We start from the raw sequence: 17,452 nt of genomic DNA on the forward strand, positions 1-17,452 counted from the left end.
CACTCGCAACCACATAATACTACCACTCTACACCCTAATCATTCCCACTAACTTCCACTTGCTGCCTTCATATAATGCGCAAATCATATCACTAATCTTAATATTACACAGTAAAGAGAGAGAAATTATGCACTAGTACTACCACTACTACCCTAATTAAATAAACACTAAACATCAATCAATAAAGTAACCGTAAAAAAAGGTACAACTTCCAAGGAAAAGAAAAAGGTTTACGGTTTACTTTCACGTAGCGAATAAAAGGGCATAATACGCTATTAAGCCCCCATGAAATTTAATGAAATGAAGAAACTTAAAAAAAAAATTAGAAACTAAATTGGATGACACAAAGTAAACAACAATACTCATTCGAATATTCTGTATCTCTAATTTGTATAGGAATTTCAACATTTCCGGCCAAACCTTGAGGCCTGACACTAAGGGTAGGATTGAGATTATATATGATTTTAAAATAAATGCTGAACTAAACAGAAAAGAGAAAAGGAGAATTATTTTTGAGTAAATATAAAGTAAGTATTGTTATTATTTTTTTATTTTTTGAATATACAAAAATTTCAACCTCTGTACAAAGGAGAACGCTCCTGAACCACTTTAGACACCTTGGATTGCCGGAAAGCCTTCATAGGGCTCGGAAAGAACCATCCCTTTCCCTTTGACCGCGGCCTCAATTCTCTGTCTCCGCTGGGAGCCGCCGCCACCGACCTCGACTTCTGCATCATCGTCTTCCTACTTGCATCTATGCCGCCGTCGCAGTCTCCGACGGCCAACGCCGCCGTCGCCTCGCTCTCGTGCTCCCTGTAGTTCTTGTGCGACCTGAACAAAGACCAGAACGACCTCGCCGACCGGCTCCCGTTCATAGCCGGTGAATCTCTCGCGCCGTCGAGATCCGAATCGGCGCCGGAGAACCTCGATCTTGAGCGGAGAAACGGAATCGCCAGGGAGCGCGAGCGGCGGAGCGAGGGCTCACGCTCGATGAGGTTGTAGACGCGACCGACGGTAGAGGCGTCGCCGGTGACGGAGAAACGATGGAAGGACGAAGAGGAGGAGGAAGAAGAAGACGAGCTGGTTGCGCAGCAGGAGCACGGTCGCACGTTAGCGCAGTCAGGGCAGAGAGTGACGAGTCGATCGCGGAGGCAAATTGGACAAATCCCGCTCCTCCGTCGCTTGGAAGGGTGCTTTGGACATTTCCATACCTCTTCTTCATCCAGGTACAACGCCATTTTCTTTCACCTTCCGCTGAAACAGAAGTCTTTCCTTTCCTTTCCTTTCCTTTTCTGTTTTGTTTCCGATGGAATTGATTTCTTTCTCTCTGTTTGTTTGTGAGTTTGTGTGGGGGTGAGGAATTTTAAAGGGGTGATTGAGTGGGGGAGGAGACAAGTTAACCATGGTTAAGGGTGAGGGTGCTCAGTTAACCCTGGTTAAAGGGGGAACAGAACGCCGCGTTTTGGGTAACGGTTTTGGGCCAATACCTTAGTGGAGTAGTGGGTTTCTTTTATTTACGGGGATTGCCATTCGCTCACTTTTTACGGAATTTTGAGTTGAAAAAAAAGCTCAATCTCATTGTTGGGAGTTGTTGTGTGTTGACGCTGATTAATGCTTTGCATTACACCGTCCTATTTAGTTTACTAGTAGTATTCATTTTTATTTTTTAAATTTTTATCACTAGTAAAAACTGGATAATCTTAATTCTAAACAAACAAAAAAGAAAAGCCAATGCAGGCAAATAAATTTGGGGTTTGCATGCACATGCATTTTCACAACTGTGGATGCGACTTCAAAGCAACCCAACAACTATAGATAAGGTCCCACTCCCAACAACATTATTTACCCATTAATGGACACTAAAATTGAGACAAATAATATTCGTATCATTTTATTTATATATTTTTTATAATACAAAAACATTTTTCTAATTTTTAATCATTTTTAATACCAAAAATAGAAAATGTACAACACATGTGTATACCAAAGTGTTACATAAAATATTACATTTATCTAGAATTAATTATACTACAATTTTCTTGAACCTTTGTGTAAAAGTAATACATTATTTATTTTATTTTATTTTAAAAATTGATACATTTTTAGATTTGTATTTGAGTATGATTTGTATAATTTTAATATTAACTACTTATAACATTTCAATTATTCAGACGTATATATTAGTTTTATATAAATCGGTTTAAAAGTTTATAAGTTTGAATCACTGTAATTTTGATTCTTTAGTTTTTCGGTCTAATGTTTAAGGGGCAAAAAAGTAAGTTGAAGAAAAAATATTATGGTTAAGGGTGCTTTTAAAATCAGATTTGAGTCATAAAGCATTTTTTTTAATTACTCTCTTTGTCTTTAAAATTTTACTAAATTTATAATTACTTTTATAATTTTTTTAATTAAGTCTCTACAATACATTTAATCTTGTAATTAGGTCTTGTCTAATATAAAAAATATTAGAATTAGTTAAATATTTTTTTAAATTAAAAATATTTATAATTAAAAAATTAATTAAATTTTTAATCACATATTTTTTAAAATAAATATTCTATTAATTTTAATATTTTTTATAAATAAAAAAATCTATTTATAAAATTAAAAATAATATAAAAATTCAATTCAATAAAAAATATAAAAATTTAATCATAAATTTAATAAAATTATAAAGTACAAAAGAGTAACTCATTTTATTTTAACAAAAAAGTCGATGTGGAAAAATCATCTTGTTTAGTAGTGCAAGTGTAAAACCATTCCCACGTAGACTTTAAGAAATAAATTAAAAGGTGTAGCATGTTCAAAAGTCAAAGAGATTGAATCATTTGATTGGTCGAGGATGCCACGTGCAAAGACAACAGAAAATACAGGCTTTGAGCCTTTGAGTTGTTAGCACCTTTTGACAAAATCTTGGTAGCTCTCATCTTTTGATAAATCATTCTATACTTCATTTTGCCTTCTATATAATATTTTTAATTTGCCGTAACGATTGTCAAACGCGGGACTAGAAAAGTAATTAGTCACGTATGTGCTAATGAATTTGTAAAATAATACAGAATAATAAATAATAAAGTAATAATAAGTATGTAACAGCCATGTACTAAAAACGTAATTTGGGAAGCAACATGTATGAAGAGACAAGAGATAGGAATTAATTGTCAAGAAGAAAGCAATTTGTTTTGTCTATTTTTATATGACAAGGTTTTCCTTCAAGTTTTGTTGGAAGGTCTTTTCGGAGGGACACCAGTAATGGCATTACGAATTAATGCTTTTAAATTGGGAAGCTTTAATTAATAGATGTTGTTAGCTGCAGGTTGAGAGTACAATAAGTGGCGTCTAGATCCTGTAGCTAGGTTCTTGTAGAGGAGGAATTTAATTTCTGTTGGGTACGCCCTACTATCTAGGCTAGCTATATAAAAAAGTGAACCAATTTTTAAGGCATAACATGTTTGAAGGTCAGTAGTCTACTATGTGTCTAGGCTAAAAAATTAACACATGTGATGATATTGTGGACTTGTGGTGATAGAGTTCATGGGTGATTTAAATTACATGGCAACTCAAAATAACCATATTGCCCTTGATATTGGCTCATACTGAGTCAAGTATTTGACCTGACTAGAATTGATTTTGTCAAATACAATTATATAAAGCCCCCATCGTGTTAGATGTAAACATTAAACAATGCTCTGAACAAAGTTGACGAATGCAAAATCATATGTTAGAATCTTGACACACTAATATTAAAAAAAAAAAGAAAAGACTCGTACAAAGTCATGAAATGGACCATGTTAACAAGAAGAGATGAAATTATTAAGAAACATTATTTGGTCAAACATAAAATTAGACTAAAAATAAATACTTTCACTTGGTTTGTAAATACATATATATGTAAATCATTCTTTTATTATAATGAGTCCAAGGTGTGACCTCCAAAACGAGTTGATATCAAATGCATATCAAAATGTTGGAATTAAAATGGTTATAAGATAGTGTTTGTTTTGAGGTATTGAGATAGAGATCGAGAGATTGAATCATATTTGTTGGTTTAGAGACTGATATTAAAATTTTTATTTTTGTCTCCAAAATTTCAGTATTTTAGTACCTCCAAAAAGTGAGGATACAGGAGACTAAAATTTTTAGAGATAGAGACAGAAACTTTAATAACATTTTATATTTAAAATACCCTCATTTTAATTAATTAATTAATTCCAATTTTACCCATTATACAAATTAAATTAAAATTTTATTCTTGTTTCAATTTCTATTTCTCATTTTATACCAAATTTATTTTAATTTATGTCTCTCATTTTCAGTCTTTCCGTCTCTATCTTTCAAGCAAACGCAACCTAATATTAGGCAAACTGTGAACCTAAGGATTTCAATGTATAACAATCAAAAGTCAAAACAACGTTTTCATCAAATACTATACGGTAACCTATTTCTCAACATCACCGAGACTATTTTTCCGTAAATAACTATTTTTTTTCACAGCAAAGATTTCTTGAAAAGACATGAATAGTGAGAATTGATTCGACGATAGGTTGAGTTAGTACTTTTAATTACTACAGTGATGTAATCTCTACTTCACACAACTCATGCATGCTTAAAGTGAATCCCAATTTCAAACTGAGATATAAAATTCATATGATTTGTCAATGGGTATCTACTTTTGACATTCGAAATAGCTGCGTAGTCAATTATTTATCATTCAATCTATAATAAGTTAATAACATACATAATTACATATAGATATAATTCTTTCAAAGGTCAAGATAGGATAGCAAGGTATATAAATAATAATTTGGGTGCATGAATCAAATAGTCATTTAAAGATGCATCAATCACCCAACCGAAACAGAAAAACTAAAAAGTCTGAAACATCAAATTACTCTTTTGAAAATTGTGCATACCCATTTCTTCCGTTTTGTATTCTAAGCTATATTGACAAACACCAATTTAATAATTAATTAAATTGAAGGTGAATATATATTTGAATACTAGATTAATATTCATTTAAAATAGTAAGGAACCAAATCAAAGTTTAGAATCAACAAAACATCAATCGTTAAGGTCGATTTTATTTAAATGTAACGTTATTGCATTTTTAATATGTTAATTGTTCATGTCAAATTTCTGAAATGTTTGATAACAAAGAAAATTAGTCAAAAATAGCTATAACTTGTCTTATTTAACATTCATTAATAGTGAGACGTTTTAGCTGTTTTTTTTTTTTCTCTTTAGCATTACTGTCAAATTTAATAGTGAGATACTATTAAAGCGTTTAAAATTTTTTGGGACTAAAATAAAAAGTTTAAAACATTAAAAATCAAATTAAAATTTAGAGACTAAAATAATAATTTATTCATAATAATATCTCTACCCAATAGATCAATAGAAAATAAGTATCGACCAAAGTCACAAAGTGCATAAATCAATAAATTTAACATTACCTATACTTGTAATAGGAGTGTTTGTCTTGTTTGTGTAATGACATAGCTTTTGACAAAAAGATTAGTAGTTGATGATATTCAACACTAATATGTGCTCTCTTTCGCTCTCTCTCCTGCTTAACTTTGCAACTTCGTCTAATACGCCCTTTTTCTTTCATGTAATAAAATTGTTTGTCTTCACATCATTAAATTAAAATAAGAAAACAGAGAAAAACATCATGTCTTAGAGGGAGAAGGAAAAATTAGTTGACTAATATAGGTCAAAATTTATTATTATTAATGAATAAAATGCCATGTACTGGAAGCAGAAAAAATCAAATTAACTTAAGATAGTCGAATAATCTTTTCACTAACCTGTTTAAACAAATATTTATAAGTTTAAATGTTGCATGTAATAATTTATTGGCCAATAATAAATTCTTAAATGGAGCATAAATTTATAACAAATTACTTTTTAATCTATTGAATTGAAAAATACTATTAAAAAAATAAAAGAAAGAAAAAAGGAGAACAACCCACAACCTCAATGTTTAATGTTGCTTAACCATAATACTTTGTTTCAAAAAGTAGAAAGGTGCAAAATACAATTTGAGGGGTTCTTATTCTCTCCATTTTATGTAAATACAAAAAATCAATAATAATGTCTTTTTTTTACATGAATAATAACGGCTTATAGCCATTATATAATTTTCACTATTGAAGAGTATATAAACAAAATGACATTGGACTCTCATTCATATGTGAGGTCCACTCGTACACATTTGTTATAATTAACCAAAAGGTCCAACATATGAGGTTTTGGTGGTGTAGTGTTGTTATAAACGGGTCTAGCAGAAAAAAAAAAATGGTTCCAGGTCAATCCGGGTAAAGATTTGCTTGCCAAAACACAGGAAGAGAATCATTTTGTTTTTGGTCAGAAAAAGAGAATCATTTTTGAGACAAGAAACAGAAAAGTCCTCTCTTAGAAATGGGCCTTTAAAAGAAACAAAAAGGGATGACTTTGGACTATGGACTTTCAGTTAAAAACTATCACCAGGCTTTGTTAAAAGTCCTTTATTTTTTTTTTCTTGGTAGTTCAACCGAAAAGAGAAAAAGAACTTCTAAAACAAGGACACTTGAAACATTAAATAACCATGTCCAAAAAAAGATTAAATAACAAAAATCTTGTGCATTTACCAAAAACATATTTTATGTTGGGTTTTTTTCTCTCCTTTGTGAGGTCCAAGCCCAACATTTTGGGGGTGTATTCTTGCACCCTAGTGTCACAACCCTAATTCAGTTTTTGAGGGTTATTGAGAGTGATAGAGAGTAGCCACAAAAGAGAGAAAGAAAGGGAAAAACAGAATTTCCATTTTTGTCCAAAGCAGCAAATTTCAAATGACAGTTTCTCAATTGTTCACCATTGGATCGGCTTGAAATTTAAACTGCATATTCCTATCATCTTGTTCTTAATTCTGATCGGTGGAGATGTTGATTGGAGGTTTGCAGTAGGAGAAATTGGTTTCGCAAGAGAGAAATTAGGTTTCCCGTTTTTACACAGAGCAGAAATTTTGGAACGGCAGTTTCTCATTCTTTCACCGTTGGATCAATGTGAAATTTGGACTGTAGATTCTTCACATCTTGTTCTTCATTCTGAACGGTGGAGATTTTAATTGGAGGTCTGTAGAGGGAGAAATTGGCTTCGACATTAGCTCTGTTTTTTGGGTATATTTGATCTTCTTGCTTCTTATTTGTGAGCTTTGGTGCTTTGATGTTTTGGCTGGTTATATGCACATTTTTGTGCTTTGTTTGAGACTCTCTTGTACCTCATTTGATTATAGTGGAGCTATTTTATTGGTCTGGACGACCCGTGGTTTTTACCTCTCACATTGAGGGGGTTTTCCACGTTAAAATCTTGGTGTGTTCTTGTTATTACTTTACTTGCTATATTTGCTTGTTATAGTTGCTGCCATATTGTGTTGTGAGTGCTTCCATATTGTTCTTGTGTTGGGCATTTGTGTCGTTTCCGCTGCTAGGCTCTTTCATACTGGCATCAGAGCTTGTTGGTATTTTTCTGGGCTTGTGATTCTGTGAACAATGGAAGCTAATACTAATACTAGTAGGATGATCACTCTTACTGGTCCTAATTATGATTTGTGGAAGTCAAAGATGGAAGATTTGCTTTATGTCAAAAATTTTCATCAACCAATTTTTGGTACAGAGAAGCCTAATGATAAGTCTGATGATGATTGGACTTTGTTGCATAGACAAGTCTGTGGATATATTAGGCAGTGGGTTGACGATAATGTGTTGAACCATATTATTGGAGAGACACATGCTCGGACCCTTTGGATTAAGCCTGAACAGTTGTATGCTCGGAAAACTGGGAATAACAAGATGTTTTTGATCAAGCAGTTGTTGGCTTTGAAGTATACAGATGGGACATCGATGACAGATCACTTGAATAATTTCCAAGGAATTATGAATCAGTTATCTTCCATGGGCATCAAGTTTGATGAAGAGGTTCAAGGATTGTTACTTCTTGGCTCCTTACCAGACTCGTGGGAAATTCTCAGAATGTCATTGTCCAATTCTGCTCCTGATGGTGTAATCTCTATGGATCTTGCCAAGAGTAGTGTTTTGAATGAAGAGATGAGAAGAAAGTCACAAGGTACATCGACTACACATTCAGATGTTCTTGTTTCTGAGTCTAGGGGGAGAAGCAAAAGTCGAGGTCCTAAAGGTAGAGATCAAAGCAGAAGCAAGTCTCGAGGAAAGTATAAGAATATTGAGTGTCATCATTGTGGTCAAAAGGGACATGTGAAGAGATTTTGTTGGCAGCTAAAGAAGGAGAAAGCCAAGGCAAGTAAAGACAAGAGCACAAATAAAGATGATGGTAACAAGGAAGACAAGGTTAATGTAACTCATGATGATTTTCTTGTTGTTGAGGAGTTTGAATCTGTTAACCTTGTTGATAATAGCACTAGTTGGGTGATTGATAGCGGTGCTTCTATTCATGTTACATCTAGGAGGGATTTGTTTACGTCCTATACTCCTGGTGATTTTGGTGACGTGAAAATGGCTCATCAAGGTGTTGCAAAATGTGCTGGTGTTGGACAGGTTTGCTTAGAAACCTCCAACGGTACCAAGTTGACTTTGAAGCGTGTGAAGCATGTTCCGAATATTCGGTTGAACTTACTTTCTGTTGGTAAGTTGTGTGATGAATACTTGGATAGCTCATTTTCTCGTGATAGCTGGAAGCTCACCAAGGGTTCCATGGTTGTTGCTAGAGGTACAAGACACTCTACTCTTTATTTAACTCAAGCAAAGATTGTGAAAGATGTTGTTAATGCTGCTGAGTTTGTTGATGAAACTTATTTATGGCATAAGAGATTATGTCATATGAGTGAGAAGGGTATGAATATGTTATCCAAGAGGAATCTTTTATCTGGTTGTAAGGTTGCTTTGCAAAAGTGCAATCATTGTTTTGCTGGGAAACAAAACAGGGTTTCTTTCAAGAGCTATCCACCTTCAAGGAAGTCGGAGATACTTGATTTGGTGCATTCTGATGTATGTGGGCCGATGAAGACAAGAACACTTGGAGGGTCTATCTATTTTGTAACCTTTATTGATGATCATTCTAGGAAATTATGGGTTTACACTTTGAAGACCAAAGATCAAGTTTTGAATGTGTTCAAGCAATTTCAAGCTTCTGTTGAAAGAGAAACTGGGAAGAAGTTGAAATGCATTCGTACTGACAATGGTGGTGAGTACTCAGGTCCATTTGATGCTTATTGTAAAGAGCATGGTATAAGACATCAGAAGACTCCTCCAAAGACTCCTCAGTTGAATGGCTTGGCTGAAAGGATGAACAGAACACTGGTTGAAAGAGTTAGGTGCTTGTTGTCACAATCTGGATTGGCAAAATCCTTTTGGGGTGAAGCTTTGAGCACTGTTGTTCATGTCTTGAACCGGACACCATGTGTTCCCTTGCAATTTGAAGTGCCAGAGAAGGTATGGTCAGGTAACGATGTTTCTTATGATCATTTAAGAGTCTTTGGATGTAAAGCTTTTGTTCATATTCCTAAAGATGAGAGATCTAAACTTGATGTAAAGACTAGACAGTGTATTTTTATTGGCTATGGCATGGATGAGTTTGGTTACAGGTTTTATGATCCTGTTAACAAGAAGGTGATTCGGAGTAGAGATGTTGTCTTTGTTGAAGACCAAACATTGAAGGATGTTGATCATGCGGAGAAGCCAATGGTTCAGCCTAGTGATGATTTTTCTGACTTGGATATTACTCCCTCTATGCCTTTAGCAGAAGATGGTAGAGTTGAAGCTCAAAATAATGAGCATGATACAGGTGCAGGTGAAGACGGAACAGTTGATCCGATACTTGATGAAGTTGGTGATGATGATCAAGATGAAGAACCAACTTTGGAAATTCCTGCAAATGCTCTCAGAAGGTCTATAAGAGAGAGGAAGCCTTCGTCAAGGTATTCTCCACATGAGTTTGTTTTGTTGACTGATGGGGGAGAACCTGAATGCTTTGGAGAGGCTGTTGAAGATGAAAGCAGAGCTCAATGGCTTGAAGCTATGCAAGAAGAAATGAAGTCCTTGCTTGAGAATGATACCTATGAGTTGGTGAAGCTACCGAAGGGTATGCGAGTTTTGAAGAACAAATGGGTATTCAGAATCAAGAATGAAGAACACAATTCTAAGCCTCGGTATAAGGCTAGATTGGTTGTTAGAGGTTTTAGCCAGAGAAAAGGTGTTGATTATGAGGAGATCTTTTCTCCTGTTGTGAGGATGTCATCCATTCGTGCTGTGCTTGGATTAGCAGCGTCTCTTGATTTAGAGATTGAGCAAATGGATGTGAAGACAGCTTTTCTTCATGGTGATTTAGATAAGGAGATCTACATGGAGCAACCGGAGGGCTTTGTTGTTAAAGGAAAGGAAGATTTTGTGTGCAAGCTTAAGAAGAGTCTTTATGGGTTGAAGCAAGTTCCAAGACAGTGGTACAAGAAGTTTGAATCTGTTATGGGGAAGCATGGTTACCGTAAGACAACTTCAGATCATTGTGTATTTGTGCAAAAATTTTCTGATGATGATTTTATCATTCTTTTGCTTTATGTGGATGATATTTTGATTGTGGGCAAGAATGCTTTGAGGATTAATGAGTTGAAGAAACAGTTGAGCAGGTTCTTTGCTATGAAGGACTTGGGTCCTGCCAAACGGATTTTGGGCATGACTATTACTCGTTATAGAGATTCCAAGAAGCTTTATTTGTCACAGGAGAAGTACATAAAGAAGGTACTTCAAAGGTTTGGCATGAATGATGCCAAATGTGTTGCTAGTTCTTTTGCTCCTCATTTTAAGTTGAGTACCAAGCAGTGTCCAACCACTGATGAGGAGAAACAAGCAATGAATGAAATTCCTTATGCCTCAGCTGTTGGAAGCTTGATGTATGCTATGGTGTGTACTAGACCAGACATTGCTCATGCGGTTGGTACTGTGAGTCGTTTTCTCTCTAATCCAGGTAAAGAACATTGGAATGCTGTTAAATGGATTATGAGATATCTCAAAGGTACAACTAACTTGAGTTTGAGTTTTGGTGGTGAGAAACCTTTGCTAGTTGGCTTTACTGATGCAGACATGGCAGGAGATATTGATTCTCGAAAGTCTACTTCAGGTTATTTGGTCAAGTTTGCAGGGGGAGCTATTTCATGGCAGTCAAGGCTACAAAAGTGTGTTGCACTTTCTACCACAGAGGCAGAGTTTATTGCAGCAACTGAAGCATGTAAAGAGTTGTTGTGGATGAAGAAGTTTCTTGCAGCACTTGGTTTTAAGCAAGACCGTTATGTCTTGTTGTGTGATAGCCAAAGTGCTATTCATCTTGCCAAGAATTCTACTTTTCATCCAAGATCTAAACATATTGATGTTAGGTATCACTGGATACGGGATGTGTTAGATTCCAAGTTGTTGGAACTTGAGAAAGTTCACACTGATGACAATGGTGCTGATATGATGACAAAAGCATTGTCAAGAGAAAAGTTTGAAACATGTTGTTTGATCGCCGGAATGGCGAGGGCCTCCACCTAGTCGAGAAGGGGGAGATTTGTTGGGTTTTTTTCTCTCCTTTGTGAGGTCCAAGCCCAACATTTTGGGGGTGTATTCTTGCACCCTAGTGTCACAACCCTAATTCAGTTTTTGAGGGTTATTGAGAGTGATAGAGAGTAGCCACAAAAGAGAGAAAGAAAGGGAAAAACAGAATTCCCGTTTTTGTCCAAAGCAGCAAATTTCAAATGGCAGTTTCTCAATTGTTCACCGTTGGATCGGCTTGAAATTTAAACTGCATATTCCTATCATCTTGTTCTTCATTCTGATCGGTGGAGATGTTGATTGGAGGTTTGCAGTAGGAGAAATTGGTTTCTCAAGAGAGAAATTAGGTTTCCCGTTTTTACACAGAGCAGAAATTTTGGAACGGCAGTTTCTCATTCTTTCACCGTTGGATCAATGTGAAATTTGGACTGTAGATTCTTCACATCTTGTTCTTCATTCTGAACGGTGGAGATTTTAATTGGAGGTCTGCAGAGGGAGAAATTGGCTTCGACATCAGCTCTGTTTTTTGGGTATATTTGATCTTCTTGCTTCTTATTTGTGAGCTTTGGTGCTTTGATGTTTTGGCTGGTTATATGCACATTTTTGTGCTTTGTTTGAGACTCTCTTGTACCTCATTTGATTATAGTGGAGCTATTTCATTGGTCTGGACGACCCGTGGTTTTTACCTCTCACATTGAGGGGGTTTTCCACGTTAAAATCTTGGTGTGTTCTTGTTATTACTTTACTTGCTATATTTGCTTGTTATAGTTGCTGCCATATTGTGTTGTGAGTGCTTCCATATTGTTCTTGTGTTGGACATTTGTGTCGTTTCCGCTGCTAGACTCTTTCATTTTATGCATTAACTTTTGCTAATGTTAATGTCCTTGAAAAAAAAGTACTTAAATGTGTTTGAAGAAATCAAAGATAAGAAAAGAGAATATTATTTTAGGAAAAAAGTTGTGTAATTATACTCAATTAAACAATTTTAAAATATAAATACAAAAATAGAAATATAACATGTGTATGCTATTTCTATCTTTTATTTTCATTCTTAAACACTTCATAGTTTATATAAAACACCAAAATTGCTATGTGTAGTTATCCTAAAAAAAATGACTAAATCATTTATAATATATATAATAATTAATTTAATAGTTAATTTCTTATATACTTATATAAAATATCTTATCAAAAAATCCCAGCTCAGTCCTCTATGGCTCTACAGCATTGTTGTTTTTTTTTTAATTGGTTTCATTTCTCTCTCAGTCACTCACTCCCTTTCTAATACACGAGACTAAAATAATAATAATAATAATGAAATGCACTTACTAATGTCTAATGTGTAAATTGGGCATGGCTATAAAAGTGTTGAGTTTTAATTTCATCTTTGAATTTTAAAGTTACTCAATTTTTGTCTTTAAAATTGTTCGAAATTCAATTTAATTCTTGGATTACTTTTCGTCAATGAAAAATAGTCGAAAAATTATTAATATACTAATATCATAAGGGCCAATATTTTTATTAAAATTTGATCAGCACTTAATTAACAAAAGAAAAATTAATAATCTCACATCATTAGATATAAATTTATACTATTAAAAATATTAATAATAACTAATTAATAGATACAAAACACAAAATCTACTAGCCCCAACACTTTTCATATAACTTTTGTTGTCAATTTAGTTCTTAAATTCTTTTTAAAAATCCTTATCTTATATGTAACATTGTTATATCTATTGGATTAGAAAAAAAGATTTACAACTAACACAGGCAGTAGACCTAGAGAAGAAAAAGGGTGAAAATAGTACAACTAATTTTAAGATTAGAGCTTTTAAGAGAAATCCAAAAACTAAATTGACAAAAGATATATATATTTGCCACATCAATTAAGTATTATAGTACCAGTGTAATATATTATAGCAATGCATTCAGAATTTCAGATTAACTTTTTGTTCGCCTCTCATTAACAGAAAGTAATCCAAAAATCAAATTAAGTCTTAGAATACAACATAAAAAACTAAATTGAGTAACTTTAAAATTAAAAAAAATTTAAAGACTAAATTAAAATTCAGTCGTACTAAAAAATATAGAGGAAGTAAAGTTGATGGTCTATAAGTTATGCACTTGTCACCCTTGATGCCCTCAAATCTGCATTAATCAGTTCCTGACAACGATTACAAAAGTTCAACCCTCTCATTATTACCATGTCTACTCTCTGCACGTGATCCAAAGTAAAACCATGCACCCACTAAAACATCAGCATATAGAAGTAGCTAGATTTAATTGCATAAAATTTTAAAGAAGAATCAATAATTAAAATTATTATATAATATTTTTAATATTATGAACCAATTTATATTTTTTATTTTATTTTAGTTAAAGATTAATTTATTCAAAATACAAAATTATTAATTAGAAACCAACTTAAAGTATTTTGAGTAGTGTCCCTCATTATTAATAGTGGCTCTTATTTCCATTTGCACTTGATGGATGGTCCTCGTTTCACATGAAGGCACACAATAATTACCCTACGCCTAATAATAATAATAATAAGTATACTAGGTTTGAGTCATACTTTATTTACTCATGATTTTGTGGCTCAGCAGTGACTTCAATCAAAATCCTCCTGTTTCTATTGCAAAGAAAGAGTGGTCATCTACAAATCCATAAAAGTTAGTCTACCTATTATATTAGAGAAGGAAACAGAAAAAATAAAATAAAAAGTGGCTTTACTCTTTTTTTTTTTTTTTTTTTTAAATTACCAGTTATTTTTTCTTAAAACAACCGTTAATTTGATGCTACCAAAAATGTAGTTGTTAATCGGAATCAAGTAGTACATTAAAATGTTAATAAATCTAAAGACTTATGTTGGATAATAATATACAAATATATTAATTTGACCAAAATTATAATTATTTTAAGATAGATATAGTAAACTGGAAATTTTAATAAATAATCCTAATTATGTATGTTACTATTTTATCAAATATACACATTGTAAAATTATTGCAAAATTAGTTATTATTAATTATTTTCAGAAAAAATAAAGTTAGTTAATAATTATTTCAACAAGAATTGAGAATTATTTGGGTAGAATCTATTTAATAAAGAGTATAAAGATATATTCCAATCTTAGTAGAATGACTAATATTAAATGTATGTAAAACTTTTAACTTCAACTATGATTGAAAAGATTTTTTTTTTTTTTGGTGGGGGAGAGGGGGGTGTTTAATTTGTGGAGGAAGGTTTTGTTTTGAAACGAATGTGTTAAATGAAATTTATAATGCGCGTAGTTCGACCAATCCAAAATACAATTTCGGGTCAAAGTCAAATATAAAAAGCTGAAATTTCTAATCAGTGGATAGGGGTCTTATTACTTTTGATATTATCTACTATTCAAATGATCAAATCGCATAGATTGTCGTTGTACTATATAAATTATAATGATGGCATTATTTATTTTACTCTCTTCTTTCTTGTAAACTATACTAGTACAAGACTCACAATGCCGGCCTACTAATTTATCCACATCATTCCAAATAGAATATAATTTGCTACATATAGAATCCTCCTTGATTGAGAAATTAACCTACTTATTTCGGATGTAGATAAACTATAATATTACTTAATAAATTAATTTGACATAATGAGTGAAAAAGATATGGTATATTGTTTGATTACTATTACTATGGTGAAAGATCAAAACCACTTAGATTTAGATAAAGATGTTTAAAATGTCTTTTTTTAAAGATATTTTTAATTAAAATTTATTATATATAATTAATTAAATTATATTATTTTTATTAAAATTTGATCAAATAAATTAATTTAACTAAAAAATTGATAAATTATATTTTGAATTAGTTTAAATTAATATTTTTTTATAAAAAATAATTATAATATTTTTGTTATAAAAAATAAATAAAATATTCTTATATATATATATTTTTTTTAAATCCTAAATTCTTACTTTTTTTTTCTTTGTGTTGTTATAGGGTTAGAATTTAAGATTTTTAAAATTAAAAAATATATAATAAAAATATTTTAGTCATTTTTTATAAGGTTATTGTAGTTATTTTTTATAAAAAAATATTAATTTAAATTGATTCAAGTTTTAGTTTATCAATTTTTTGACCAAATTAATTTATCTGATTTAATTTTGACAAAAATAATATAATTTAATTAATTATATATATTAAATTTTAGTTAATAATAAATATTTTTAAAAAAAATATTTTAAATATCTTTAACGAAGTATTTTCCAAGTTGTATATAGTATATACACATAGATAAATAGGGGAGGGTCCCTAGGGCAAGAAACCAACCAACAAGTAGTTTGGCAGCAAATCCAATAGTAACGATTATTACGCAGTGTTGTTGACGGGCCCAACAATAAAATGTTTTTATTTTTAATTTTCTATAGGTTTCAAATTTCAATTGGACCATGCTCTCTGAACTAAAAAGGTCTTGCAATGCAACTTGCATGGTCCTACCCATCCCTCTTGAAATCTATGTCCTAACTAAAAACTATCTACATTCGCTGAACGTAGTATTCACATTCAGGTTAATGGGAGCAGAATCTTAATTATTTTCACCACACTATATATATAGATCATGTAAGTAACTACCATTACTCATGCAAAAATTATTATTCTATTGACATTATTATTTATATATATTCTTTTCATACAACGACGATATTCAAAGTGAGTATTTCGTCCATATGAATGCATCTGTCGCCTTCGGAATACACGTGTTGTTTATTTGTGAACAGATACAACCATTTCATCTCTCTCTCTTTTTTATTTTCGGTGTTTCAATTTCTTTGCACAATTAATGAATCTCTTATCTCTTAATGCATCTTATTTTTTCATGTAGATATCTTTAGTGACACGCACTAGGCATCGTAGTTATCCAAATTGCGCTTCTTTTTTACATTGACCGCTACTGCTACTATTCTGGATTGTGGATTTTGCATAAAGATTATTGTAAGTGGTCGCTTTCGATATTTATAGTCACAAGGCAAAGAAAAAAGGAAAAACCTCATCATCATAATTATTATGCCACCCGATAAAAGTTCAATTAATTTACCACTGACTTTCAAGCGTTGCTATGCGTCATTGTTTCGAGTTCATGATTCACTTAGACTGTGTTATGGGAGGAAAGAAAAAGCAGAAAAAGAAATTGGAAGAAATTTTTTTTTTTGGTTTGGTTGAGAAGAGAAATAGGGGAGAAAAAAAATAGATAAAAAAATATTGATGAGACTCATTAATTTTTTTTCTCTAACAATGAAGAGAAAATTAAATTTCTCTCAATTTTTAATATTATTTTTTTAATATATTTTATAATATAAAAATAAAATTATCTTTTTATAATATTTTTTTTCTTTCGTCCAAACACATCTAAAAAAATAAAAATCTATTCAATTTTTTTTTTTTTTTCTTCTCTATTTCTTTTCTTTCAACCAAACATAACCTTATTTTACGGAGGGTTGCTACATTCACTTATTTCATTTGCTATATATACTTGCTACCATTTTTTTCAGGAAATTAACTTTCTTTTAACTTATAATTAATTAATAAAATAATGTATAAACAACAAATTAATTATATTTTAAAAATGTATTTAGTATAAGCTAAAAATAATTTTAGTAGCTAATAAATTATAACTAAAATAACATAGTTTTTTTATACTCATTTGAAAAATCGCGAATTCGAGTTTTCTATCTTTGAACAAAAAAATGACAGGAAACATATGAAAGGTTGAGTTAGGTGACGTTTTCTTGGAGCTTAAAGGTCTAATAAGGAGTCTACGGTCAAGCGCGGGAAGTTCAAGGGTAAAACCGTAAAACAACGTGTAACCTAGGTAGAGTTTTGGTGGTCAACGCACGTGTGAAACACACTTGCGGTGTT

The 17,452-nt window shown here is 32.1% G+C and overlaps 1 protein-coding gene across 1 annotated transcript; it reads right to left on the bottom strand.

Annotated features, from left to right (window-relative positions):
* Window positions 1–509: 509 nt before the first annotated feature.
* On the bottom strand, window positions 510–1,772 carry LOC112747406 (uncharacterized). The gene has a single exon (XM_025795395.3). It carries the CDS (start codon window positions 1,236–1,238, stop codon window positions 573–575), a length of 666 nt encoding a protein of 221 aa, XP_025651180.1. The 5' UTR covers window positions 1,239–1,772; the 3' UTR covers window positions 510–572.
* Window positions 1,773–17,452: the final 15,680 nt, after the last annotated feature.

Source organism: Arachis hypogaea, chromosome 15, assembly GCF_003086295.3.
Source record: "Arachis hypogaea cultivar Tifrunner chromosome 15, arahy.Tifrunner.gnm2.J5K5, whole genome shotgun sequence".
NCBI lineage: Eukaryota > Viridiplantae > Streptophyta > Magnoliopsida > Fabales > Fabaceae > Arachis > Arachis hypogaea.